Source organism: Bufo gargarizans, unplaced genomic scaffold (genome assembly GCF_014858855.1).
Source record: "Bufo gargarizans isolate SCDJY-AF-19 unplaced genomic scaffold, ASM1485885v1 original_scaffold_1261_pilon, whole genome shotgun sequence".
NCBI lineage: Eukaryota > Metazoa > Chordata > Amphibia > Anura > Bufonidae > Bufo > Bufo gargarizans.
This window is the reverse complement of record NW_025334289.1, coordinates 14,491-41,228: the sequence shown is the minus strand read 5'-3', so window position 1 is coordinate 41,228 and position 26,738 is coordinate 14,491. Positions and strand designations below refer to the sequence as shown.

The 26,738-nt window shown below is 41.7% G+C and overlaps 1 protein-coding gene across 1 annotated transcript in view; it reads left to right on the top strand.

The window, feature by feature from the left end:
- Positions 1 to 26,738, top strand: part of LOC122923149 (AF4/FMR2 family member 3-like) — a 96,137-nt gene that overhangs the window by 58,227 nt on the left and 11,172 nt on the right. Inside the window, exons 4-7 of the mRNA XM_044273876.1 lie at positions 14,740 to 14,893; positions 17,436 to 18,452; positions 23,031 to 23,146; positions 24,564 to 24,747. Of these exons, the coding sequence (XP_044129811.1) occupies positions 14,740 to 14,893; positions 17,436 to 18,452; positions 23,031 to 23,146; positions 24,564 to 24,747 (1,471 nt within the window). The remainder of the gene's footprint in view (positions 1 to 14,739; positions 14,894 to 17,435; positions 18,453 to 23,030; positions 23,147 to 24,563; positions 24,748 to 26,738) is intronic.

Genomic DNA, 26,738 nt, shown 5'->3' with positions numbered 1-26,738 from the left:
GTTAACAATCATATTGTGTGGCTGAGAGTTATGTAGTGTTACTTTTCATACAGTAACAAACCACTATGACAAAATAGAAACCTTCTTTCTTTTAAACATAAATGTCTATACAGACATGCTCATTCCTTGTTACTTACTACTGTGCTACTTCCATAGAAAACACACCCCATTAATGGACATATATTTAAAGGGGTTCTGCAGTTTGTTTTAACTGATGATCTATCCTCTGGATAGATCATCAGCATCTGATCGCCAGGGGTCCGACAACTGGGACCCCCGCCGATCAGCTGTTTGAGAAGGCAGTGGCGCTCCAGCAGCGCCGCGGCCTTCTCACTGTTTACCACTGGCCCAGTGACGTCACACTAGTATTACTGGCCTGGGTGTGGCTAAGCTCTGTTCACTTGAATTGAGCTTAGCCCCGCCCAGGCCAGTTGATACTAGTTGTGATGTAACTGGGCCAGCGGTAAACAGTGAGAAGGCCCGGCGCTGCTGGAGCGCCGCTGCCTTCTCAAACAGCTAATCGGCGGGGGTCCCAGGTGTCGGACCCCTGCCGATTAGATGCTGATGATCTATCCAGAGGATGGATCATCAGTTAAAACAAACTGTAGAACCCCTTTAAAGGGATTCTGTCATCAGATTTGTGCCCTATAAGCTAAACATATGGCCATGTCGGTGCTAATAACATGAATCCTAAACTGACTGCCCTTATTAAACCTGCTTGTGGCTCTATTAGCCCCAAAAACAGGTTTTTATAAGCTGTCACTCACCTACCTAAGGTGCCCAAGGGGTTTTACGTTAATCCAGGGTGCCCGCCTGCACCCCTCGCCGTCTGGTGCCCAGCGCCGCCTTCCTCACCTCAGCGCCGCCTCCTCAACCCACCCGTCCCTCTGCCAGATCCTGCGCCTGCGCACTAGGCTCAGCCTGATGCGCCGCGGATTCCTGGCAGCGGCTTCATTGAGCGAAGTGCGCATGCGCCGGCCTGATGCGCATGCGCACTTCGCTCAACAAAGCCGCTGCCAGGAGTCCGCGGCGCATCAGGCTGAGCCTAGTGCGCAGGCGCAGGATCTGGCAGAGGGACGGGTGGATTGAGGAGGCGGCGCTGAGGTGAGGAAGGCGGCGCTGGGCACCAGACGGCGAGGGGTGCAGGCGGGCACCCTGGATTAACGTAAAACCCCTTGGGCACCTTAGGTAGGTGAGTGACAGCTTATAAAAACCTGTTTTTGGGGCTAATAGAGCCACAAGCAGGTTTAATAAGGGCAGTCAGTTTAGGATTCATGTTATTAGCACCGACATGGCCATATGTTTAGCTTATAGGGCACAAATCTGATGACAGAATCCCTTTAACAGGGTTTTCCAGGATTACAATATTGATGGGATCCTTACGCATGCAGGTGAATAAGAAATGTACATCCATGCCACACCAGATTTAACTGCCACATGCAAGTTATACAAAACATGATGTTTTACCCACAGTCAAAAATTATGTTTTAACCCTTTTCAAGGGATCTGGACCTTGCTGCTCTGATCCCCAGATTGTATGTACAGAACTATGTAACTATGCTTTGGGTCAGTACAGGGTAACAGAGAAAATGCCGAGGCCCAGCAGAATCCAAATACTGAGTCAATATTTTATTGCTTGCTAGATTGCTTGCATATCTATAAATAAGGCTGCTGAAAACTGGCCATTACCAACCCAGTGATCTGGATCCCGTTAAGGATCTTTAAGGTATTTGATGGATTATTTAGGGATTTAGTATGTAGGGGAATGAAACTGTTTCATCAGCATCTGAGGGAGCAGGAAGAGATGGCGCTTCCAGATTTGTATAGTTACTACTTGGCCATTCAGGCTAAATATTTGTCATCAGTGACCAAAATTCTGTCTCACATGCTTTGGAGGTTTATGGGATCGATACTAGCAGATATTATGTATTCCAGATCTTGAAGATATGTATCTTCTCTTTGGTGGTAATGAATGGAAAGCCATTACTCAACATAATTCCAGAAGGTATAGCACACCCTAAGGAAAATATGGTGGATTAAGGATAGTTTTCCTGTTACACCACTCTGGAGGAATGTACGGTACATTTTAAAGAGCTTAATAAAACAGGGGGTATACATACTGGGAAAGTAAATGTATATTGAATATTAGCCACCTAATGGAAAGGAGACTGATAGTTAATCTGAAGAACGTAAGACATGACTTAGGTCAGGGAATTTCTTCCTTTCTACACAACTGTCTCATGCACATAATGGGAAATTCCACGTGTTATAGATCTGATTATGATGAGAACTTTAAATGTAAAGGGACTGACATCTATATTATATCATTTTATTCTCAGACAGACATTAGAAAAATCTCCTATGAAATATTTAAGGTATGGGAAGGAAGGGTTGGACCAGTTAATGCTAGACATTTACTTGAATATTTTATTCAAGTTGATGGGAGAGGAAGCTGCTACATTCACTGTACCATTACTACAATGTAGACGGTGTGCAGGTAAACATTGAGGAAAATGCAGTTCTCACACTAACAGTATCTTCAAACAACTGATTGGCTGGGGCTCCTAGAGTTTGAACCCTGGCAATCTGATATTGATGAGCTATGTGGAGGATAGGTCAGAAGTAGAGATGATCGAATCGACTTCGGATGAAACATTCAAAGTCAATTTGCTGAAAATTTTGTTAGAATACTGTAGGGAGCAAGCGCTCCGTAGAGTATTAGAATGTATTGGCTCAGATGAGCCGAAGTTATTACTTCGCAAAGTCTCTACTGTAAAAATTATTTTACCAAACTCAGCTTCGGTTCGAAGTATTCTAACAACGTTTTATGCGATTCGCTCATCCCTAGTGATAAGTATCATAAAACCAGTGTATTCCTTTAAACCCTATAACAGAGATCTGTGCCTACAGAGCATTCTTTCATTCTGACTGATGGAGCTTGGGACTGCCTTCTATGATCCATATGCTCTAACATGGCATATTAATAGGGTTGCCTCTATGAGCAAACACTTCAAGAATATATCGCATTGCAAACAGAAATAGTACTGAATATTTTACAGATCATTCTTCTATTTGCAATGTCTGCTAAAGCCAAAGACTAATATAATTAATTAAATCCTTAATTTGGCTTTTGGATGTTATTCTGGAACATTCAGTCATGTCTTGGCACTCAAGTATAGCACATATTATGTAGGATAGACGAGATAGGGGCACCAAAAATAGCTCCTGCAAATGAAAATAATCTTCTATAACCATGTAGAGTTTGTTGCCCAAGTGCTTAACTGCTGAGGGAATCTTTTTTAATATCATGTTGTTGTTGTTGCAGCTTTTATGGGGGGTCTTGACACTTGTCTCACGGTTTCATTTCTCTTTAATGGCAAATGAGCTTATTTTAACTGTAGGCGATACAGGAAGACACAGTCTATAAAGCTACACTGAAAGCAGAGTACTGAGATATCAGTCACCTATTATCGCTCTCAGGCTGATGCGTTTTTTTTTCTCCTCATCAGTCCTGCATCCTATCAGTAAGTGAAAGTCATGAATGTTTTATGTTCATGAACCTTGCAGAGAGCTCAAAGGGAAGTTCTCAGAAATGTTTCCATTGTTCTCTTCTACTACAGAGCTTGCAAGGAATTACAATGAGAATATCTTCTAGGCTAGGATAGGCAAAATAAAATTTGAACAGTCTGTGTTTTGACTGTTTTATACTGATCTTCTTGAAAAGAAATGTCTAGTGATTATTGTCCTTTTTAAAATAAAGTTTGAAAAACTATTTTTTATTGCCATTAAATAATTTTGACTGTTTATGCTGGATGGACTGATCAGCATGAAACAAGATACAATTTAAAGGGGTTGTGTATGATATCGATGGCCTATCGAGTTCATCAATATTACGTCAGTGGGGTCAGACTCCCGGCACCCCCACCGATCTGATATTGATGACATATCCTAAGAAAAGATCATCAATATTATGGCACTGCACAACCCCTTTAAATGTATCACAAGACACTAGTAGGATGTCAGTGATAGCATTTAGTGCTTAATTCCAGATTTGGGGGGTAGTATCTTTCCTTGGGCAGAGAGTGCCTTAATCGGTGTGAGGAGACTTATAGACCATACATGCTCCTCTGGAATTCTGGGAAGAAAGAGATGCAAATGAGCTCTTAAAGAGGACCTTTCACTAGAATAAAACTTCTAAACTAACTATACAGACATGTAAAGCGGCGCCCAGGGATCCCCCTGCACTTACTGTTATACCTGGGCGCCGCTCCGTTCTCCCGGTATAGCCTCCGGTATCTTCATAGTTAGGCTCCACCCAGGGGAACCTGCCGGCGTCTCCTTCTCCCATGCTGTAGCGCTCAGCTCATAGCCTGAGAGAAAAAAAAGCCTCTCAGGCTATGAGCTGAGCGCTGTGATTGGCCAGCGCTACAGCATGGGAGAAGGAGACGCCGGCAGGTTCCCCTGGGTGGAGCCTAACTATGAAGATACCGGAGGCTATACCGGGAGAACGGAGCGGCGCCCAGGTATAACAGTAAGTGCAGGGGGATCCCTGGGCGCCGCTCTACATGCCTGTATAGGTAGTTTAGACGTTTTATTCTAGTGAAAGGTCCTCTTTAACAAGCTCTGCCTCTAATGCAACCAGATGTAAGGCAGCTATCCTATAAGTAAATGTTGGACCCTTTAAATAGGCCTTGAGACATGACTCGAATATTAACCCCTTAGTGACCACCAATACGCTTTTTTTAAGGCCCATCTAATGGGCCTTAGGCTGGACCAATGCCTTTTTAAGGTGGCCTGTTCTAAGAGCTGCACGGGTTCCCTGTGTGGCGGAGAGCAGGGGCTCTGCCCTCACATGAGAGCCACGCTCCTGGTCTAACAGCCTAAACTGGAAGGAGTGCCAATCCAGGCTGCTTAACCCCTAACATGCTCGCGGCATGTATGTGGTGACAGAAGGAGCGTTTCAATAAAAAATATCTGTAAAAATAAAATCTCCCCCATTTTTGGTATTGCTTCATCCGTAACAACCCCAACTCAACAAATATCATGTAAATTATCCCCTACGGTAAAAAAAGCAAAAATAAATAAAATGGCAGAATTGTTCATTTATTTTTAGTCACCACCGAAAAAACTTTAATAACAAGCGATCAAAAAGAGTAATTCATCCCAAAATGGTACCAAGTCGGCCCGCAAAAATCAAGCCCTCATACAACTCCATATAAAGAAAAAGAAAAAGTTATAGGTCTTGGGAAGAGGAGGTGCAAAAAGATTTTTTCGTGCTAAAAAATGGGGTTTTATTGCAGAAAAGTAGTAAAACGTAAAAAAAAAAATGTACTTGGTATCGCTGTAATTGTTCTGACCCAGAGAATAAAGATATTATGTTATTTATACGTAAAAATGAAGGCCGTAAAATTTATAGCGTAAAAACTCAGTGGCAGTTTTGTTGTTTTTTCCGATGTCCCTCCCAGAAAGAGTCAATAAAAGTTCATCAGAAGGTTATGTGTACCCCAAAATCATACCATTAAAAACTACAACTTGTCCCATAAAAAACAAGCCCTAATACAGCAATATAGATGGAAAAATAAAAAAGATATAGTTCTTGGAAGGTGAAAATGAAAAAAGAAAGAAAAACGCCTTGTCACTTTGGGGTTTAAAAAGCCAGCACCTCATCTGCAGACAGCAGTTTTGGGGGTATTGCCCCTCATCAGTGTATAGCAGAACTGGATGAAAGGCCTAAGTCAGAATTTTGGGGGTATTATCTCTTCTTGGGGAGAGAGCACCTTAATCAGACTAAATCGATTAAGGTACTCTCTCCCCAATTAGAGATAATTCATGTATTTTCACTGACCTCACCCCTCTTGCCAGACCATTAATTTGCTGGATCTATAAATGATGAAACCTCCTAGTTCATCAAATATAGTTCCTCTACAGACAGACATCTGTACAATTGTGATGCGCTGATGAGCCATCGGGACTACTTTTACAAAGTTGGGACTATATTTTACTGTGTATTTTGGTCCCCTGATGAACCATTGGGAATAGTTTTACAAAGTTGGGACTATATTTTACCATGTATTTAGATTTTACTATAGCACTGGAGAACTATCGGTCAGCACTGTGTCTCAGTGGTTGCTGCACGCTGTGTTTTTTGTCTGGTCTCCTCTCGGCATGTTTGCCATGCTGCGGCCAGATCTCTGTCCGGTCCCCATTATAGTGAAAGGGGTCAGGCGGACTTCCGGCAGCACACATTATGGATACAGCCTGAAAAGTTGCACGCCAGTGTGAAACTGGCCTTAAACTAGTATTAGTTAGCAAAACATGAAGGCCCTGCCAGTAAGGGTATGGCCAAACAGTCAGGTTTCTGCATGCAGTTTTGGAAGCCACAATCAGGAGTGGATCATGAAAGGAGAGAAAGTATAAAGAACAGATATGACTACTCTACTTTTTTTTAATTCATTCCTAGTTTTGGCTTCCAAATATGCATGCACAAACCTGACTGTGTGGCCATACCCTAAAGCAGGGATGGTCAACCTGCGGACCTCCAGCTGTTGTAAAATACAACTCCCATTATGCTCTGCTGTAGGCTGATAGCTGTAGGCTGTCTGGGCATTCTGGAATTGTAGTTTTGTAACGGCTGGAGGGCCACAGGTTGGGCATCCCTGTCCTAAAGCATCACTGACAGCGCTTTTGGTGTAATTCCTCTGGGGATATGTTGTATGTTCACTTTGAGCAGGGTTATACAGAGAGATCACTTATGTGTTTTGACTAGTAATTTATCATATACTGTGTAGAATTTGTATCTTCTTGTACTTATATGCATTTCCAGCTTTCTTCCACCCTCCATAAAATTGGCCTAAAAGGGGAGGTCTCTGTACATTTGCTAAAATAAGAAAAGAAGCCATACTTACTCCTTTTCTCACTTGCTGCTTCTAGTGCTGGGCCCTGCTGCTGACATCATCTGTACATGTGCTAAAATAACAAAACGAGGAGTACAAAGCCATTTTCTCACCTGCCATTGACATCATCTTCCTGGCTGCTGCAGTGATGTTCCATGCACACAGGTCTCCGTGCAGCCAGTCACTGCCTCAGCACTATATAGGATATGACTACTGAGGCCACTGATTGGCTGCATCTGTGACCTGTGTGTATGGGATATCACTGTGACAGCCAGGAAAACAAACAGTGGCAGGGAACAGCCCTTAAAGGGGTTGTCCGGGTTCAGATCTGAACACGGACATGCCCATAATTTCACCCAGGCAGCACCCCTGATGTTAGCATCAGAGCATCTCATGCTCCGATGCGCTCCCTTGCCCTGCGCTAGATCATACAGGGCAAGGGCTCTTTTGTTTACAATAATACACTGCCAGGCGGAAGCTTCCGTCATGCAGCGTGTTTGGTGACGTCACTGGCTCTGATGAGCGTGCTTTAGCGCTGCCCTAGCTGTTTTACATGCTAGGGCAGCACTAAAGCCCGCCCATCAGTGCTGGTGATGTCACCGGGCTTCCTGGCAGCCCCATGGAGAGCAGGGTACGTCACCGGAACTCTGGAAAATGCCTTTGTCATGCGCAATTTAGCACAGGGCGAAGGAGAGCATCGGAGTGTGAACTGCTCCAATGCTCAAGTCGGGGGGCTGCCTGGGTGAAAATGGAGGTATGTCCAGATTCAGCTCTGAACCTGGACAACCCCTTTAAAGAAGCAAGGGGGAAAATGGTGCATATCAATTCTTTTGCAAGGGGCTGGCTGAGTTTTTGTTCAATTTGGACAGCCCCTTTAATGTATGAGACAGGATGTCAACAAAATCAGAGTATAGTGCTGCAAATATGTTGGCTGGTGCTGTATAATTAACAGAAATAACGCCAAAAATAAAATATTTATTTGGTCTAGATTTTATTACATACAGAATGTTTGCGTTTATTGCCACTTTAAAAGTGTATCCTGTTAAATTTTGCTGAAATCCTACACATGGGTTTTCTGTCAAATTCCACACAATTTCTAATGTATAGTGTTCAATGTTTGCTTAGAGTTCTTGTGATGAATTCCAAGCATTTATATAGGCCCTGCTTTATACAAGTGGTATTTAGATACAGAATACTTTTACTGAAAGACATTCAGGAGCAGAGAACTGAAAATTATCAGATTTTTCTTTTTTTTTTTTTTATAAATAGGAGTTTTGTAAAGAGCACATAATTCACATGATGCTCACAATACTGTTCCAGTTATGGCTCTATATCAATTCTTTGTTTAAGAGAGTCAATAGATGGGCATGATCGCTGGATCCTTGTTTACTCTTTAATACTGTGACATCATGTTCATTCCTTGTTAGACCGATTAACCTCTACTATAGATGGAGGTAAACGCCACAGAAAGTGAATTATTTATATAGTAATCAAATATAACATTTATTCTACGACATTGATTCAACCAATGTTATTAATTGACCACCTTTCAACCTTACAGACAATGGCCCAGATTTACAAATCCAATAGGTGGCGCAAATTTAGAACCACTGTCTAGGCCTGCACCAGATGTATCACAGAGGATCAGGCTGGATGATAAATGTGGTGCAGGGATAGACACTTTTTTATGACTCTATATGAACTTTTGGTTGCCTTAAGGAGAAAAATACTATGCTCACCACCTTAGCTCCACCGTAATAATGGGGAGATCAGCAGACAGGATATGCAGCCAGTCTAAATTAAAAAAAAATATTTATTGTATATTAATTTGGAAAAAATACACAGTACAGATGTGTGTATATATAGATATATATATATATATATATATATATATATATATATGAGCCCCTCCTGATGAAGCAATAAAGCGAAACGCGCATCGAGGAGCGCACGCCAAACCAAGCCAGCCCACATTTATACAGCACTGAATACAGGGTAAGGAAAAGAGATTTTGATCGGCCTGATTAGATACACCGCAGCATTAGATGATATAACTCATAGGTTGTATGGTGTCGGTCACAACATTAGAAATACCATCTACACCCTATTTATACCCATGCTAGATGCACTGTAAGTTGGGATAGCTGTGAGCACAGCCAGAGCCAGCTTTTTGATATTGTATGCTGACCTGGGCGCCTCTGCACAGCTTTCTAACAGCAATATAGCTATATGTATAGCGATTACTAACTGTTAACAAGTGACGTTAATGTGGACTGCCTTTTATGGCGCTCTGTATGATCTCTGCATTCATGTTCTTTTGTATATGTCTTTTATGTCATTTAATAATAATAAAAAAACTATTTTAAGGATACTATATAGTACCGATTTCTCTTTGGTTGATATATATTTAGGTGGTACATTCCTGTTGATAACAGACTGTGTCGATCCAGTTGAACCATATATATATATATATATATATATATATATATATATAGATATATTGTGAGAAGGTGAACACTGCTGGAAGGTATGTATATCTAACTCAGATACCTTAGCTGGGTGGGATAGCTAAAATCTGGTATGCAATAGTCTCAGCAGCATGTAGGTTGCTGAGACAAGGTTGTTTTTGGTATATTCTGGGCTGGATTTTAGTTGGATTGGCAGATAGGACTGGAAGTGGGATCAGACAATCCACACCCTTCCAGGACGGGTGTTCCCTTGGTCCAGAGAGGATCGCTGGTGAGATCTGCGATAATCAGACTGGGATAAAGCACCTCCCACTGTGTCAATTAGGGACGGAGAGTGTTATCTTGGAACAGAGACCTGCAGAGGCTCTGAGTGGTCTCAGCCGGGTAGGCTGAGGGGCCACGAGACTAGGTGACAGCCCGAAGTTTGGGGGACACAGTGACGCCTGCGGAACAAGGGTCACAAGGTCAGAGTCAGGAGTACTGCTAAGCCTAAGTTCCCCAGACATATTGATCTTGCTACAGCCTGGAGGCTGTTGTACAATTGGCTGAGGAAGCCGAACCTGATACTGTGTCTGAACAGAAAAAGAGATATATCCAGCTCACCCGTAGTTGTCCTGTGATAGGTGCACGGAATGACCCAAGTAAGTCCTTATATATGCTCATAAAAAAACAGAGATCCAGCACCAGTCTAGAGCTTTTCGGTCCGGTCTTTATTTCACCAAAGTAACATAAACATGTCCAGTGGCACCTTTTCCCACTCACACACGTGTGGATTACTTTGGTGAAAGACTGGACCGAAAAGATCTACACTGGTGCTGGATCTCTGTTTTTTCACTGTGTCTAAACAGTCCTGTATAGGTGAGTCAGGGAATGTGTTTGTATTAGCAAGTGCCAAGCCGGGCAAGTGTATATTTTGTATTGTTTTGTTTGTGAAGACTGCCAAATAAATGCACCGTTTGGACATTAAATCCGTTGTCCGGAAGGAAGTTTGTGATGGTGATCCCCTGTAAGAAAGACGATCTCTTACAATATATATACTGTATATATAGATGTTTTTTTTTATTTTTTTATAGTTATTATTACAAATTCAATGTACAGTACATAAATGCGCCCCAGGTCTTTGATCTCACCCAATTATTGTGAAAATCATAGGTTACTTTTAAATTGCTGGGATTCCATCTCACTATCTGTCGTGAACAAGGAGGCATAGACAAGTGGGCTGTAGCCCTGACTTTTATGGATTTTTGAATGAAGCTTATGGATTTTATGAAGCATTAGACCTCTTTTTATAGCGGTTGTCTTACTTTGAGACAGAAGTTTATGTGCAAATTTGACACAAAACAGCACATCTTAGGCTGTGCCCCTTTTCTTCAAAGCTCAGCCTCCTTTCTGGTGACCCCCTTTTTCAAGTAAGTCAGAGAAAAGTGTAGAAACCCTAGTTGCATATATTATTACATATTTTTCCTCAAAGAAGAAATATTACCTTATGTAACATTTTTATTACTAGTCATACAGTATTTACGGTATATACCATTATGGTAGAATATGCTATTGGCACCTTAGTTTGTCACATTTTCCAAAGTTATCAATTATTCTTAGTATTTTTCAGCTATCAGTCAAAACAATTATGAAATCATTTCAACTTCTTTAAGATCGATGGTTTGTCTATTAAAATGATTTGGAGTGACATTCATACAAGCAGTATAAATCCTGCCAGCTTTTGTTGCCATGTAGACCTCTTTGAAAGCTTTCCAGATAGTCACAAAGTCGTAAAGTTTTATAGTTTAATAGATGAAACCATAAACTATTGAAATTAAAAGACTTTGGGGAAGCTGTTTCGGTGTCCTCCAACATCACAGGAGCAGTCTCCTTACAGTAATTTAATACATCAGTTTTACACATTGTACACAATTCCCCATGATACATCCTCATTAAAACTGATTAAAGTCAATGTCTTACTAGCAAATAGTTGAGTCAGCTATTGTAAGATAAAACAAGACACCGTCCTTCATGCCTCAGCGATAGCGTCTTTTTTTAAGAAATTGGCAAAATATATTGACTATTAGGTGAGGATATGCGGTACCGAAATACTGATACAAGATTTTGATCAATAGAGATAATTAGTGTTGGGCGAGCATGCTCGGCCAAACACCATTTTGAGTCTAGCATCGAGATGCTTTGCACATCGCACTGTTCGGCCGAGTCTCCTCCCCGCACGTTGGTTGGCTGCTAAGCAGCCAATAAATGTGCAGAGCAGTATTGACATTCACTGTAATGCCGTAGCCATGTTGGTTACTGGCATTACAGTGATTAGCTGTCCGGAACACGGCATCTATATAGCACCCGATGACACATGGTTCGGCTCAGTCTTAGTCAGGGCTAGTGATGGCCTTGCGGTTCGCACTGCGATCGGTACGCGGCGAACTTTGCTCGTTTGCAATTCGCCGAACATGCAAACATATGGCGATATTCGTGCCCGCCATATTCTTTTACGTTGTGAAGAACTTTGACCCATGACACATCCATCAGGTGGTACAGGACAGCCAATTGAAAAGTTTTAGCCCATGGACATACCCCCTACCTTATAAATAGACCCGACCTGGCCGCCATTTTACATTCAGTTTTTTGTCAGTGTAGGGAAAGGTTGCTGTGTGGAGCAGGGACAGACTGTTAGGGACACAAATGCTATCAAATAGGTCCACAAAAGTCCTTTTAAGGACTGGGTATAGCTGTACTATTGATAGGTGTGCAGCTACACAGAGTGACAAACACAATTAGAAAAAAAAAAATTATAACTGGTGTGATATACCAAAAAATCCCCCCCCCCCCAAAAAAAACTGATTGAAGCGGGGTGTTATATACCAATAATATACTTTCTTTATAGTGCATTTGGGTACTGCAGCATTAGTTTGCAGTTTTGCTGCGTTCCCTTTGCTACACACAGTGACAAACGGTATTGGAAAAAATAATTATAACTGGTGTGCGCGTACGCGAAAATTATATTGCCGATATTTCGCATTGAAAAAAATAATGAATGGAGATCGCAAATTTGAATAATACATCTGGTATGTCACTGTCCATGTTGTGGGACTATTTGTGCACTTCTAGTAATTATTTCTTGGCTGCAAATATGAGCTGAAGGTTTTTCAGGTTCGCCTGCCATAAAAATGAATGGGACCCGTCACGAACTTGCTTTTGCGCACCGTCCCGGCAGATGTTCGTCCAACACTAGTCAGGGCGAGCTGCAGCAGAAGGGACAGATAGTGTAGGGACAGAAAAAGGTTTTTTTTTAGGCAGGGTTTAGTGTTGAATGGTGTTAGAGACCCAAAAGTCCTTTGGAGGACTATTGTTTTATCTGGCTGCAATATATATTATTAGCGGAACCTGTGCTAAATTGCGTGCAATTGTTTGGCCGCTGCTGACAGTGACACAAACTCTGCTACATCTGTTGTGTTACATTTGCGCATCCTAAATATCTGTGACATTCAGCGCAATTGATTGGCCGCTGCTGACAGCGACATTACCTGCGCTACACCCTCCTGATGAGGACAGCGAAGTCTTCTCTGTTGGGACTCTGGCACACATCGCTGACTTTGTTATGCTGCCTTTCCCTTGACCCTCGCGTTACACGCAACACCGATTACTGGTTGTTCACCCTTCACGACCCCCCCGCTACAAAGAGAACTTTTCATCTCTCATTCCTGTGGTGGAGAGGACGAGCAAAATGGTGCAATACCAAAAGGTCCTTGTGGAAGAATTGCTCCAAAAATTTCCAGCTGACAACGCTGGCTTCAGAGTATGTAGTTCCTTGGGTAACCAAGGAGGGGAGACGAGGGGAACACACAGCAGTTCCAACAGAGGCAGGGCAACACTCTCCAAGGCCTGGGACAGTTTCATGACACCCCGCCAGCACCCTCACCCTGATGCGCGGCCTTGTGTCACAAGGAGGGAAAAGTTTTGGAAGATGGTGAAGGTGTACGTAGCAGACCGTGTCAGCATCCTCAGTGATCCATCTGTGCCTTACAACTATTGGGTATCCAAGCTGGACACGTCGCACGAACTGGCGCTCGACACCTTGGAGGTGCTGGCCTGCCCTGCGGCCAGCGTTTTGTCAGAGCGGGTATTTAGTGCTGCTGGGGGCATAATAACTGATAAGCTCATCCACATGTCTATTTAATGCTCTGGTTCTCCCATTGACTTCCATTGTGCTCTGGTGCTCTGTAGAGCACCCGAGCATCCCAAAGTGCTCTGCTCGAGCACCCGAGCACTTTGGTGCTCGATCAACACTAGTCGTAATTATTGATATAAGGTGTTTTTCTTTCTTTTTTTGCAAGATCTTGATTTATAGAGATGTAATTATAAATATCTTCTCCAGTCCATACTTGGTGAAAAATAAGCTGAGTCCGTCAGCGCTCTAAGTCTACCCACAGCACAGAGTTTCCAATGCACATCTGCAGTTGAGTGCTGTACGGTGCAGGTACTAGATTTGGAGAAGACTGTGGATGAAGCAGGAGATGTCATCCATGTCACTCATACCATAAGACATATGGCATGGCAGGATTTTCTTTTTTTTGCACCTCCCCTACCACAGTTGAATGGCATTTCTCCCTCATGCTTAAGACCTGAGTCATTTTAGACTAGTGACAATCCCAAAAATCCTAGGGAGTCAGTTAAGCTGGCTTCACAAGTTGTAGTAGTATGTTTTTCACCTGTTAAAAATTATGCGGCTGGTTGGTAGCCATCGTTTCACATGTGACAGCAATAAGAAAGCAATGCACCAAAAATTTCTATGAAGTTGAAGCGTAAAAAAACATGTTGTGATTGTATTGGCAAACATCTGGTTCCTAAGGCTACTTTCACACTTGCGGCAGTGTGATCCGGCAAGCAGTTCCGTCGTCGGAACTGCCTGCCGGAACCGCCAATCTGGATGTGACTAAAAGCGTTTGTGAGACGCATCCGGATGCGGATCCGTCTCACAAATGCATTGCAAGAACGGAAGGATGGATCCGGCATTCCAGTATAATACATTCCTATGGGGAAAAATGCCAGATCCGGCATTCAGGCAAGTCTTCAGTTTTTTTCGCCGGAGATAAAACCGTAGCATGCTACGGTTTTATCTTTTGCCTGATCAGTCAAAATGAAGACATCCTGATGCATCCTGAACGGATTCATCTCCATTCAGAATGCATGGGGATATGCCTGATCAGTTCTTTTCCAGTATAGAGCCCCTAGGACGGAACTCTATGCCGGAAAAAAAATAAACGCTAGTGTGAAAGTACCCTTAGTTTGTAAGTTTTTCTTTTTTTTCAATTCTTGAAATCACAAGCTATAGTCTAGCAGCTTTTTTCCTTTCTATTTCTCCTCTTTGGCACTATTAGTGGTGACGTTCAGAAATGCAGTAACACTGTCTCAGCAGTCTCCATCAAAGGGTCAAGCAGCTCGAGTGAAACTGACACCAGCTCCGAATCAGACTCTGAGAGTAGTTCCAGCGAAAGTGAGAGCAGCAAGCCATCTGCATGTACCAGCCCTGAGGTAAGTCATTCTTCAGAAACATGTGAGTAGTCTTTGCACAGCCTTTCACTGAGAATGCTTCAACCCCCAAGTGCAATGTAGCCTGTTAGTTTACATACTGATAGCTGGTATCCTGCATGCGCGAGGATCCTGTTCCTGAAGTTTGGTGGCGATGAGGTTTAGAGCTGCAGTCTCACATAACAGATCACTTTAGCTGGAGAGGAATAGAGCGTATCAATAAGATAAAAGAATACACAAACATTAGTAGTAGTAGAAATAATACACAACACTGATTTAGTAGTACAATAAAATGTATGATTTGAATATTTATTAGAGATACTGAAGTCCTTTAATGGAAATTAATGCCGGATCCGGCAAGTGTTCAGTATTTTTGGCCGGAGACAAAACTGCAGCATGCTGCGGTATTTTCTCTGGCCAAAAAACGTAAGAGGGACTGAACCGATGCATCCTGAACGGATTGCTCTCCATTCAGAATTCATTAGGATACAACTGGTCAGTTCTTTTCCGGTATTGAGCTCCTGTGATGGAACTCAACACCGGAAAAGAAAAACGCTAGTGTGAAAGTACCCTTAGACGATTCGGTTAATAACTTGTTTGTAACATAGGTAGCAGCTGGTAGATGGGAAATCTACAACATGTTAGTTGTATGATCTACATTGCTGAGATTCCTATCTATATTTTTAATATGAGATTCCTATGTCTATTAAATCATTATTATCAGAGTGTTAACGGAAACCTTCCAGTGATATTCTCATGTATACTTGCAATACACTTACTACTGACTAAAAACGGATTGCAGAAGTTACAATAATCAAAACTGGATAACCAACAACGTGTGATGATGTAACATTTTAAAAATCGTCCCTTAAAGGTAACCTTTCACCATGAAAATTCAGTCATTTACGGGCAGCATGTGACAGAGCAGGAGGAGCTGAGCAGATCGATATATAGTTTTATAAGAGAAGATTCAGTACAACTTGTAATTTACTCATATATACCTGTGCTCATTCTGGGCTGTGAAGTCCAGGAGGCGGTCCTATCAGTGACTGACAGCCTTCCCTCTATGACTGTGTATACAGAGACAGCTGTCAATCACTGATAGGACCGCCTCCTGGACTTCAAAGCCCAGAATGAGCACAGGTATAAATGAGTAAATTACAGGCTTGATTGAATCTTTTTCCATTAAACTGTATATCAGTCTACTCAGCTCCTCCTGCTCTATGCCATACCGCCTGCAGCTCAGACATCATGTTCAATGTGGCAGGTTCCCTTTAAATTCTGATCTGGAGAGTCCTGCTGCAGAGTGGGGGCTGGGATTGGATGTTTATGCATGTTTGTTCATACAGACGGGACTACGGACAGGATGCGAGCAGAACATGGATAAGTTCCAGCAGTAGAGTAGCCTGTATGACAGCTTTCTATAAACAATCCTCATCAGCGGCCCCTGAGATGAGACATATTTTTAAGGCTTCTTTCACACTAGCGTTTGTTTGCAGATCCGTCATGGATCTGCAAAAACGCTTCAGTTACAATAAAACAACCGCATGCATCCGTCATGAACAGATCCGGTTGTTTTATGTCTTCTATAGCCATGACAGATACGTCATAGAAACATAGAATGTGTCGGCAAATAAGAACCTTTTGGCCCATCTAGTCTGCCCAATATAAACTCCATTGAAAGTCAATAGGGGATGGAGCCGTTTTCTATTGTGGTCCCCATTGACTTACACTATGTGTCAGGACGGATCCGTTTTGCTCCGCACCACATTGTGGACAGAAAAACGCTGCTTGCAGCATTATTCTGTCCGCGATGGGAGCGCAACCAAATGGAACGGAATGCATTTCGGTGCATTCCGTTTTGTTCAGTTCAGTTTTGTCCCCATTGACAATCAATGGGGACAAAACAAAAGGGTTTTCATCCGCTATTGAGATCCTACGACTAATCTCAATAGCGGAATTGAAAACGCTACTGTGAAAGTAGTCTAACAAAGACTGCTACTTTATTATTGTGTGTATACTTTACAATCTACAAGTACTGTATGTCCTCTCATTTTCTTAGTTATTAGTTTCATTCCATGTGATTTTGAGCACAGCAGGATAAATCACAATGTGAAATAACTCATATAAAAAGGTGGGAACCATAGTCTATAAATTTTAAGATATTTTCCAGATAAATATATATTTATAAAAAAAAAATCTGATTAAAAATGCAGCCATTTGTAACTCTATATATTTTTCGTTACCTTCATTCCAGAAATCATTGTGAGATTGGTTACAATTACCATTTATATAATGCTTTAATCTATGAATATTTGACACAGGGAAATAATGTTTTCACGTGCTATACTTCCCAATACCATACAACATGGTTTTAAATAAAGTGTTTACATTTTTTAACAAAGGTTTTGTGAGCTTAGAGCTGCTTTTTCCATTATGATGAATTTTTAGAGAGGTTCAGATTATCTCTGTGGATATGAATAGTTATAGGTAGATTATTAGGCTCGTCATTGCCATCACTTGACTTTAAACATTTTTCTTACAGACTCAGCACACAACTGCAAACAAATGGCAGCTGGATAAGTGGTTGAACAAGGTCAATCCAAACAAGAATACCATTCTCAATCAGTCATCAAACCTAAATCATGGAGGAGTAAATCAAGGTGAACAGGGCTGTAAGAAGGTATCTCAGGCTGATCAGACATGTCCAAGTCACAGAGATGACAGGAGCCCAGTCAGAGAAGACCGGAGTGTTAAAGCACCGCGCACTGTTATAGGAAACAGAGGTGTGAAGCTTCGACCACCGCCACCTGTTGCACGTGCTGCTACAGTTGTGGTTGCCATTCCCACTGAAAACACATCTGGAAGGACACCAGCAGTGTGCAGAAAGCTTACAAGGAGGATAGAGAGGACATCTAGTGGTGATAATCTGAACTGCCACAAGCTAGATGATCATACTCTCAGCCAAGGAATTCTTGGGAGTGAAATATCGGAACAAACGAAGTTGACTTGTTATAGCAGAGAATTGCATAGAAAGGAATCTAGAGCAACTCTGCTTGATCACAAAAGTAGGCGAACTCAAATTACTAGATCTGTTCCTAAATTCAAAAGGGATATTGGCCTCTCATTGCAACTTTCTGAACACAGCACAGAAACAGAACCAGACATACCTCCTTTTTGTAAAAATAACTCTGCTTTTACATCAGAAGGAAATCACAGGAATAATGAGTGTGGACGTACTAATATAAACCAAGGTAGTCCTTATAGCACACAACATTTTATTAGTAGGAGGACTACAAGTGACGTTGCCCCTGAGCTGGAAGAGCACTTTTATACTCTAGTTCCTTTTGGGAGAAATGAATGCTCAACAAAGGAGCACAATGATATCAAGTCATTATGGGTTCAGATTGATTTAATGCTTTTGTCAAGAATTCCACACTGTGTTCCTCAGGTGAACCTCAATATGAATAACAGCTCAGAGAAGATACCAACTTCATCACAAAGTAAATGTTTACTTCAAGTGAGAGAGAACCCTTTATTGAAAATGCGACGGAAACGTAAGGTATGTTCAGTGCTGTTCCACTTACTGTATAAATGTGTCAAGTAAATGACACCCTGTTTTCTGAGATTTTCAGGCTGATGACTTATCAGTATCTGATCGTGGGGGGACCCCCCGCTGATCATTTGTTTGAGAAAGCAGTGGCCTTCTCTCCATTTTTCCTAGGTCAAGGATAGGTCATCAATAAAAAAAGTCCTGGAAAACCCTTTTAAGCTGGCCATTCAAATTCAGTAGCTGACGGCTATATAACCCAACAATCTCCTCCTACACACACACATGTTCAGCGTGGCCAAGCGTGTATGTATTGTCAGTGGGGATTGAGGAAGAAGGCACCTCTCATGGCAGCTTATCTTGTGGGAGAACAAAAGGATCTGGTAAATACATTCAGTTTGCCCAATCCTTCTGTCCACCAACATCATCTGTCGCGAGAGAGCCACAAGTGCCATGAGCGCCCCATACACATTAAACATTCACCTAATGCACTAAAGTGTATGGGGGCCTTTACACCTAGATGGTACGCAGATGCTACATAATTAAGCCTAAAATATTAGCCCATGATACTTATTTGCTTTTCAGACAATGGGGGAGATTTACTGATAAAAAGAATTCTGGGTTAAATTGTACCCAAATTTAATGAACATGCCGTGCACCAATATTTAGAATTATTTTACACCTCACCAGACGTTTTTTTTATTTTTAAAGTGGGTGTGGCTATGTGGAGTCATAAAACGGGGTCGATCTATTAATGGTGTGCGCCATTATTTTGGTTGAAAATTACCAGTGGAAAATAAGCCACCCAAGAGGTAGCACAACAAAGGGAACAGTGTCTAACGTGTAGAAAGACAAGTAAAAAATTGTATATATCCCACGCCACAGTGATAGAGTTGGCGCAGCTTCTGCCAGTCTGGTCCAGATTTATGCTGTCTAACTTTAGGACAGTAATTGGCAAAAACTACAGACAGATGCAGATGTTAAGGAGTTGTTCAGTTTTAGCAGCAAACTGAACAATGCTGGAAAATGCCCCCTTAAAAAATACAACTGTACTCCACTAGCAGATCCAGCGCTACTGTTCCAGAGCCAAAATAGAAGAGTCAGCGTATATGGCAGCTAGGATGAATCAGCTGAATGCCTTTAACACAAAAACACGGGTAAAGGGTTAATCCATTGGCTATGCTGTTGGCATAACTCATTTCCCACCTGGATGTAGCAGCCTGTATTGGTGGACCTCCTTACTGGAGATAGGAGGGGGGGGGGGGGACTTATTCACCTTTTAAATGTACTTCCTCTCTAGTTCACTATGAGTCTGCATTGATTATAGCATGTCTATAGTTTATGTGACTGCTGCTGCGCATCACTGGTTTCAGAGCTCATGTGCTGTTCATGCGTGCGTGACTGCCGAGGCCAGTGAATACTGGATCAGTCGCACATATAAAGGCTACGTACACCTTTGAGGGCATTTTTCTTTGATTGCATTTTACTGATTTTGAGCATGATTTTTTTTTTGTAATTGATATTTATTTAAAATATTCAGGATTGACTTCTGCCTAGCTGTAGGAATTGTGCTTTCACTTTCACTTTGTGCCTGCTATGCAATAACCCTTATGTCTAAATTACTAATAGCTCAAAAACTCTTAAGCCTGTAATACACAGGCCAATTGAGCAAGCGATTGTCGGGAGGGAAGCAATCCCTCCCGGCAATCGCTTGCTAGCTAGCGGAAAAGACTGCTGCCATTACATTCAGCAATCTCCTCCACAGCATGAGGAGGAGCAATCGTTATGGCATTGCTTGTCCCCATGCTGTCTAGTGGTTTTCCGGCATGTGCTCGTTCATCGGGCACTTTGCGGTTGTTTTACACTGCAAGACGATCAGCCAGCGCTCCCATTTACTTCTAGGGGCTTGACGGAAATAGCCGAGCTAATGCTCGGCTATTTTCGCCGGACCCATAGAAAACAAATGGAGGGTGGCTGCACATGCGCAGAGCGCCCTCCTTCTCTTTCAGGGCTCCGTTCTCGATATAAGTGCGGGTCCTAGCGATATGCCCCCATTGTCTGTCATGAGACAACCCCTTTAATGCCCTCATGGGTGTCCATAACTTTTAAGGTTTTTTGTCAATTGTATACTGCCTCCTGTTCTGTGCCCATAAAAAAAAAAAACTCAGGAAACCTTATTTATATTAGGAGTAGTTGCAATCAATGAACTGATTCATATAATTGTGTGCAAAAACATCAAGCTAAAATATGCAAAACAGCCACTCTGAAGGTGTGGATCGAATCAACTCTTAAAGATTATGTACACTTTTGGTGGCAATTTTGTATTACTGCATTTTATTCATTTTGAGCTAAAAATTACTTTTTTAATTGGTCTTTATTAAAAATATTCAGCCGCTGTCACAAAGGGTTAACTGTTTGTCTAGCAGTGTGAATCATACCTTCATTTTGTGCCGGTCATCTAATAAACCTCATCTCTGAATTACTAAAAGGTCATAAACACTTATTTAAGCCACATTAATCAGTAAGATACGAATTGGACTATAATGAGTGTTTATAAGGTCAGAGATCAGAGCTGCTTGATGGAACTCAGTAAAAATACAGATTCTGCTACTAGAATCTCAAGGCTGTACAGAGAAAGGGGCTCAAAATTTTTAAGACCAATTGAAAAAATGATTTTAGCTCAAATTGAGTAAAATGCAAAGGTGTACATAGCCTTTAAGTTTCAGAACCTGATCTAAAAACACTGCCATTCTATTAAATATCATCCATTCATTGTTAATTGAGAAGTAATTGCAATCTCAAGAACATGGGGTGTCCGAGTCATTCAAGGGGTGCCCAAGTCCTTGGAGTGGTAGTGCGCATGTCGGTTTACTGCTTCATTCATGAGACAATGTATCCAGCTCTCTGCAAGCTCCATAGAAGTGAATAGAGCAGTGGACCTACCCCCTGTGATCTGATACACTGTATATCACCTATCCTGTGAATAGGTGATAAATCATTTTCGTGGTATCACACCCTTGATCACTGTATTGTGAAAAGGTATATAATGTGTAATATACTCTGAACCTATAAAAACTAGTGTAGACAAAAACTGTAGGTGATACCTATGACAACCAGTCAGACTACAACTTTAATTTTCCCATTGCCGCTATGAAAATGAAAGCACTGATTTCACACTGACACTTTATTGTCTGCATTTATTTTCATAAATGTGGCTCGTTATATTCCTATTCCTCACCATGTTAAGACCTTCTAATTTAAACAGTATAAGGCCTCATGCACACGACCATGTCTATTTTGTGGTCCGCAAATTGCAGATCCGCAAAACACGGATGGCGGCTGTGTGTTCCTCATTTTGTGGAACGGAACCTCCGACCCTCAATAGAGCATTCCTATCCTTGTCCATGATACGGACAAGAATAGGACATGTTCTATTATTTTTGTGAGGCTGTGGAACGAAGATGCGGACAGCACACAGAGTGCTGTCCGCATCTTCTACGGCCCCATTGAAGTCTGTATCTGAGCCATATTTTTTGCAGTCATGTGCATGAGGCCTAAGGTGGCAGAAACCCTAATACTAATCACAGTTGAGAATTTGCTACAATTGTATCCAAGGTAAACTAAATACAACAACAGCACAAATGTCCTTCCTGTGCTAACACAACATGAGATATTGTATTAGTTTGATTGCTAAATTATTCTATAATGTGTAATTGTCAGCAGGCAGTGATGATATCTAATGTCATCTGTGATATCTAGGGGCTCTCTCTCTTTTTTTTCTGCAATAAAATCATCCTTGTCCTGACGTAAGGTTATATTTCTAGTAAGATACGTTTGCGGCATCGGTATCTGTTGAAAAAATCTGCAGCATATCTGCTGGAATCCCACAGCAGCCAAATCTGCAACAAATGGTGCAGATTTGGTTGCAGGAGTCATAGTGTAAACTTACGGCTGATTTCACCCTCTATATTGTGTGGCAGTGAAGTCCCTCCTTTTCAATCTAATGATTAAGTCTTGATTACACGCTCTCAAAATATTTTACTGTGCAGCCACTCTGCATGACCGATTGGCATAACTTACACTTCATACAGCAGCTTAATGTATATAAAACATTATATACACTGTATATAACAACATGCTAGGAGAAATGTTCTACTTGTACAGTCTGCAGTGCTTGTGAATGTAGAAAAACTTCTATTTAGGCCTCATGCATAGGACTGTATGTATTTTGTGGTCCACAAAACACGGGTGACGTCCGTGTGACATCCGCGCTGCATCCGTATTTTTGTGCCTTCCGTATTTTACAGCCTAGAATAGGACATGTTCTATCTTTCGTGTAATAAACGTACAGTTGGGGAAAGCACATGGATCATCTGTGTGCTTTGCCTATCCATATGTCCATTCCGCAAAAGAATAGAACATGTCCTATACATGTCCGTAAAATGTGGAACCTTTGAAGTCAGTTGGTCCACACACAGACCACTAAATACATGCATGTGCATGAGGCCCTTACTGGGATTCTCTAAATGGATTGTTTAGTATGTGTCTGCTGAAACTTTAACCCATTGAAGAAATGTCTCTGTTGTGTAGTGTGAAAGTGAAGGATCTCAGGAGATGAAGAAGAACCCTGTGGAAAAGGAAGATAGTCTACAATTTCCAGTTGAGAGTAATTATACAGCAAACAGCCAGAGTTTAGAACTCGACAGGTATGGAATTCCCTTCCTGGTGTGATGCACAGCGATGACCACAGCCTTTTTCCCTCTATTTCTCTATATAGTAAGAACTCTTGGAATTGCATTGTGTGCTGGTGTTGACATCTCTATGGGTACAAGACATGTAATGATGCCATGCACCTCTGATGTTACACACAAATAGCAGATGCATGGTATAAGAAGCACAGTTAGGCTACTTTCACACTAGCGTTTTGGCTTTCCGTTTGTGAGATTTGTTCAGGGCTCTCAAAACGGATCAGTTTTGCCCTAATGCATTCTGATCGGAAAAGGATCTGCTCAGAATGCATCAGTTTGCTTCCGTCCAGTCTCCATTCCACTTTGGAGACGGACACCAAAACGCTGCTTACAGCATTTGGTGTCCGTCTGACGAAACTGAGCCAAACGGATCCGTCCTGACACACAATGTAAGTCAATGGGGACGGATCTGTTTGCACTGACACAATCTGGCACAATAGAAAATTGATTCGTCCTCCATTGACTTTCAATGGTGTTCAAGACGGATCCGTCTTTGCTATGTTACAGATAATAAAAACGGATCCGTTCTGAACGGATGCAGACGGCTGTATTATCTGAACGGATCCGTCCATGACAAAACGCGAGTGTGAAAGTAGCCTTACTTTTGTGACAATGGAAGGTTAACCGCTTCTTTACTGGAGGGTTTACTCCAATTCATTATCAGGCCAATTTTTTCCATTTTAGTCATGGGTCTATATATATCTACAAATATCTATTTCATTTCTTAGTCAACCTACATATAGTTGGTGGTATCATTGTTTTTCAAGATACATCAGGCATTTTTTTTCAGAATGAAAATTTTATTAGATTTTTATAAAATATTGAAGGAATAAATCGCAGAACTCATGGGAAAACTTTTTTTTAAGCTGTAAGAAAATAATTTGAGACAGAACAAGAATTGTTGGGGAGAACTATCAAAACGGGGTAAGGAACACTGCCCACAGCAACCAGTCAGATTCCACCTTCAGGGGTGCACCTAGCCTTTCTGGTTTCTGAGGTGAAAATTGAAAAAGCGCCTCCCCTCCCCCCCATACCGAATTCTCAACATTACCCCTTTCCTCCTAATATTATGTATATCACTACAGAACATACAGGGTAAGGCCTCATGCACAAGGCCGTTGTGCGCCGGTTCCGTGCATTGGGGACCGCAATTTGCTTCAGAACAGACATATAGATGCAGGCAGCACACGGCGCGCTGCCTGCATCTTTTGTGGCCCTATTGAAATGAATAGGTCTGCATACGATCCGCAAAAAAGGTGGATCTCGTCGTGCGCATGAGGTGTATGAGGTCTAATGTTGTGGTTGAAAGTCAGTCTGCTACCAGCCATTGTCATATTAAACCTGGTCTCCACATTATGTTGATCATTTTATACAGCTTTGAGATGACTCTATCAAAACCAGGGAAATGTCTATCTCCGTTACCTTCTCTTCCTGATGAGCCTAAACCAAAATGCACAATTGAGGACATTTCTTCTGTAAATAAATGTGATAGAGATATCATGTCTACCAACACTTCTTGCAATCAACATCAACAAGAAAAGCACTCACATTCTCGACAGGTACGTTTTATAATGTGTTCTACAATTAAAACAGAATTCTAGTTACGTATATATTCAGACCAATAAGACTGGAGTACATTTTATGAGTGGATTTGACTACAGAGCTCTGTAGCATCTGTAGTAACACAATGAGGTGCTAGGGGTATGGCCTGAGCCAACATAGGGACAACATTCAAAAACCATGGAAATTGCTAAAAGCAATTGATGCCTCTCTTCCTAACCAGAGACAGTAAATGTGAATTGCTAATATAGCATCTTGGTGTCAAAATCCTGGACCACATAAAATATTCTTTGGATAAATTGATGGTAACCCCCTTAAATGCTTTAGAATATATTTTGGATCTAAAAGCAATCTCTGGTGCCAGGCTTCATCCATGCTGTATGCCTACGTACTCATTCTGTGATGGAGCATGGCACAAACTGATAATAAACAATGTTACACTTACCTTCTCAGCCTGATCCAACCCTCTGCTACTACACGGTCCCCTTGCTCCAGCTGTAGCCTGTGATAGCAGTGACGTCCCTCATACTGCTGCAACCAGTCACTGGCTTCAGCGATGCATGGCACATAAGAATGCAAGGGGGAAGAGGACGGTGCATGGTGCTGGATCGGAGAAAGTTGGTAAGATAAGTGTAAGATTATTTATTATTTTGACAGTCTCCTCTGCAAGCGAGTGCAATAAAATAATACCTTGTAGGACCCCTTTAGCTTTTATTTTGTAGGGAGGCACATAGCAGTACAGTATGGCTTCGTAGCAAACTTTTGATGTAGTATTACCTTTCTATACGAGATGAAGATGTGCAAAATACCTTAGTGCTACATTTATGTATAGATGCCTCTAGATCAGTGTTTCCCAACCAGTGTGCCTCCAGCGCAACAGCTGGAGGCACACTGGTTGGGAAACACTGCTCTAGATAGATATAAGGTCAAAGAGTAAAAAATTTAAATTTCATTGGCTTGTTATCCTTGAAACCTTAACGTTAATAATTGATCGGGTTTAATTGGAGCAATCTGATAACTCCAGCCTCATAATCAGTATCCATGAGAGATTTTGAACACGCAAGCCCATTTTCCACATGTAGAAGATTGATGATGTGAACGGAAACACCGGCTGTCATCATCTGTCTCCAAACCTCAGCTCAGCTTCATAAACCACATTACAGCAATTGTTTTCCTGCAATGCTTTAATGGGTTTAGTCATTTCATTTTACAACTTAATCCATTCTTTCCTTTCTTGTATATTCATGTTTTTATATATGTTTATGTGTTTTATATCTCTAAATTATAAACTTTTGATCCAGTTGTAAGAATTTTGCAAATGCTCAAATCTTCCAATTTACAATCCCGTGTTGCATTCTAGTGACATGTAGGGTCTATTCTTTTAGGCTTTGTTGGAGTGCTTTTCCCTGTGACTACCATGTCTGCAGGACATAGTACATGTAGTCATCAGTGACTGAATGGGCACACCAGTTATGTCTATGTGATCAGAATTAGGAGTATGACTGTAATTTATTTATTTTAAAGGTAAAATAATTAGTAAGTACACTTCACAAAAACTCCCGATCGCTAAAACAAGCGGTTGGAAGCTCTCAGAGGAGCAGTCTCTCCTCGCTTCTGAAGATGGAGTTCTCTCCCTTTAAGGATGGGTTCACACGGGTGTCGCGTTTTGGCTCAGGATGCGTCCCGGGTGCATTGCGGCATTTTGACTGCAATTGCGTTCCGTTGTTCAGTTTTTATTGCGCGGGTGCAATGCGTTTTGCACGCGCGTGATAAAAAACTGAATGTGGTACCCAGACCCGAACTTCTTCACTAAAGTTCAGGTTTTGGTTCGGTGTTGTGTAGATGTAATTATTTTCCCTTATAACATGGTTATAAGGGAAAATAATAGCATTCTTTAATACAAAATGCAGTAGAAGGTCAATTGAGGGTTAAAAAAAAATAATAATAATGAACTCACCTCCTCCAATTAATCGCGTAGCTGACAGTCTCC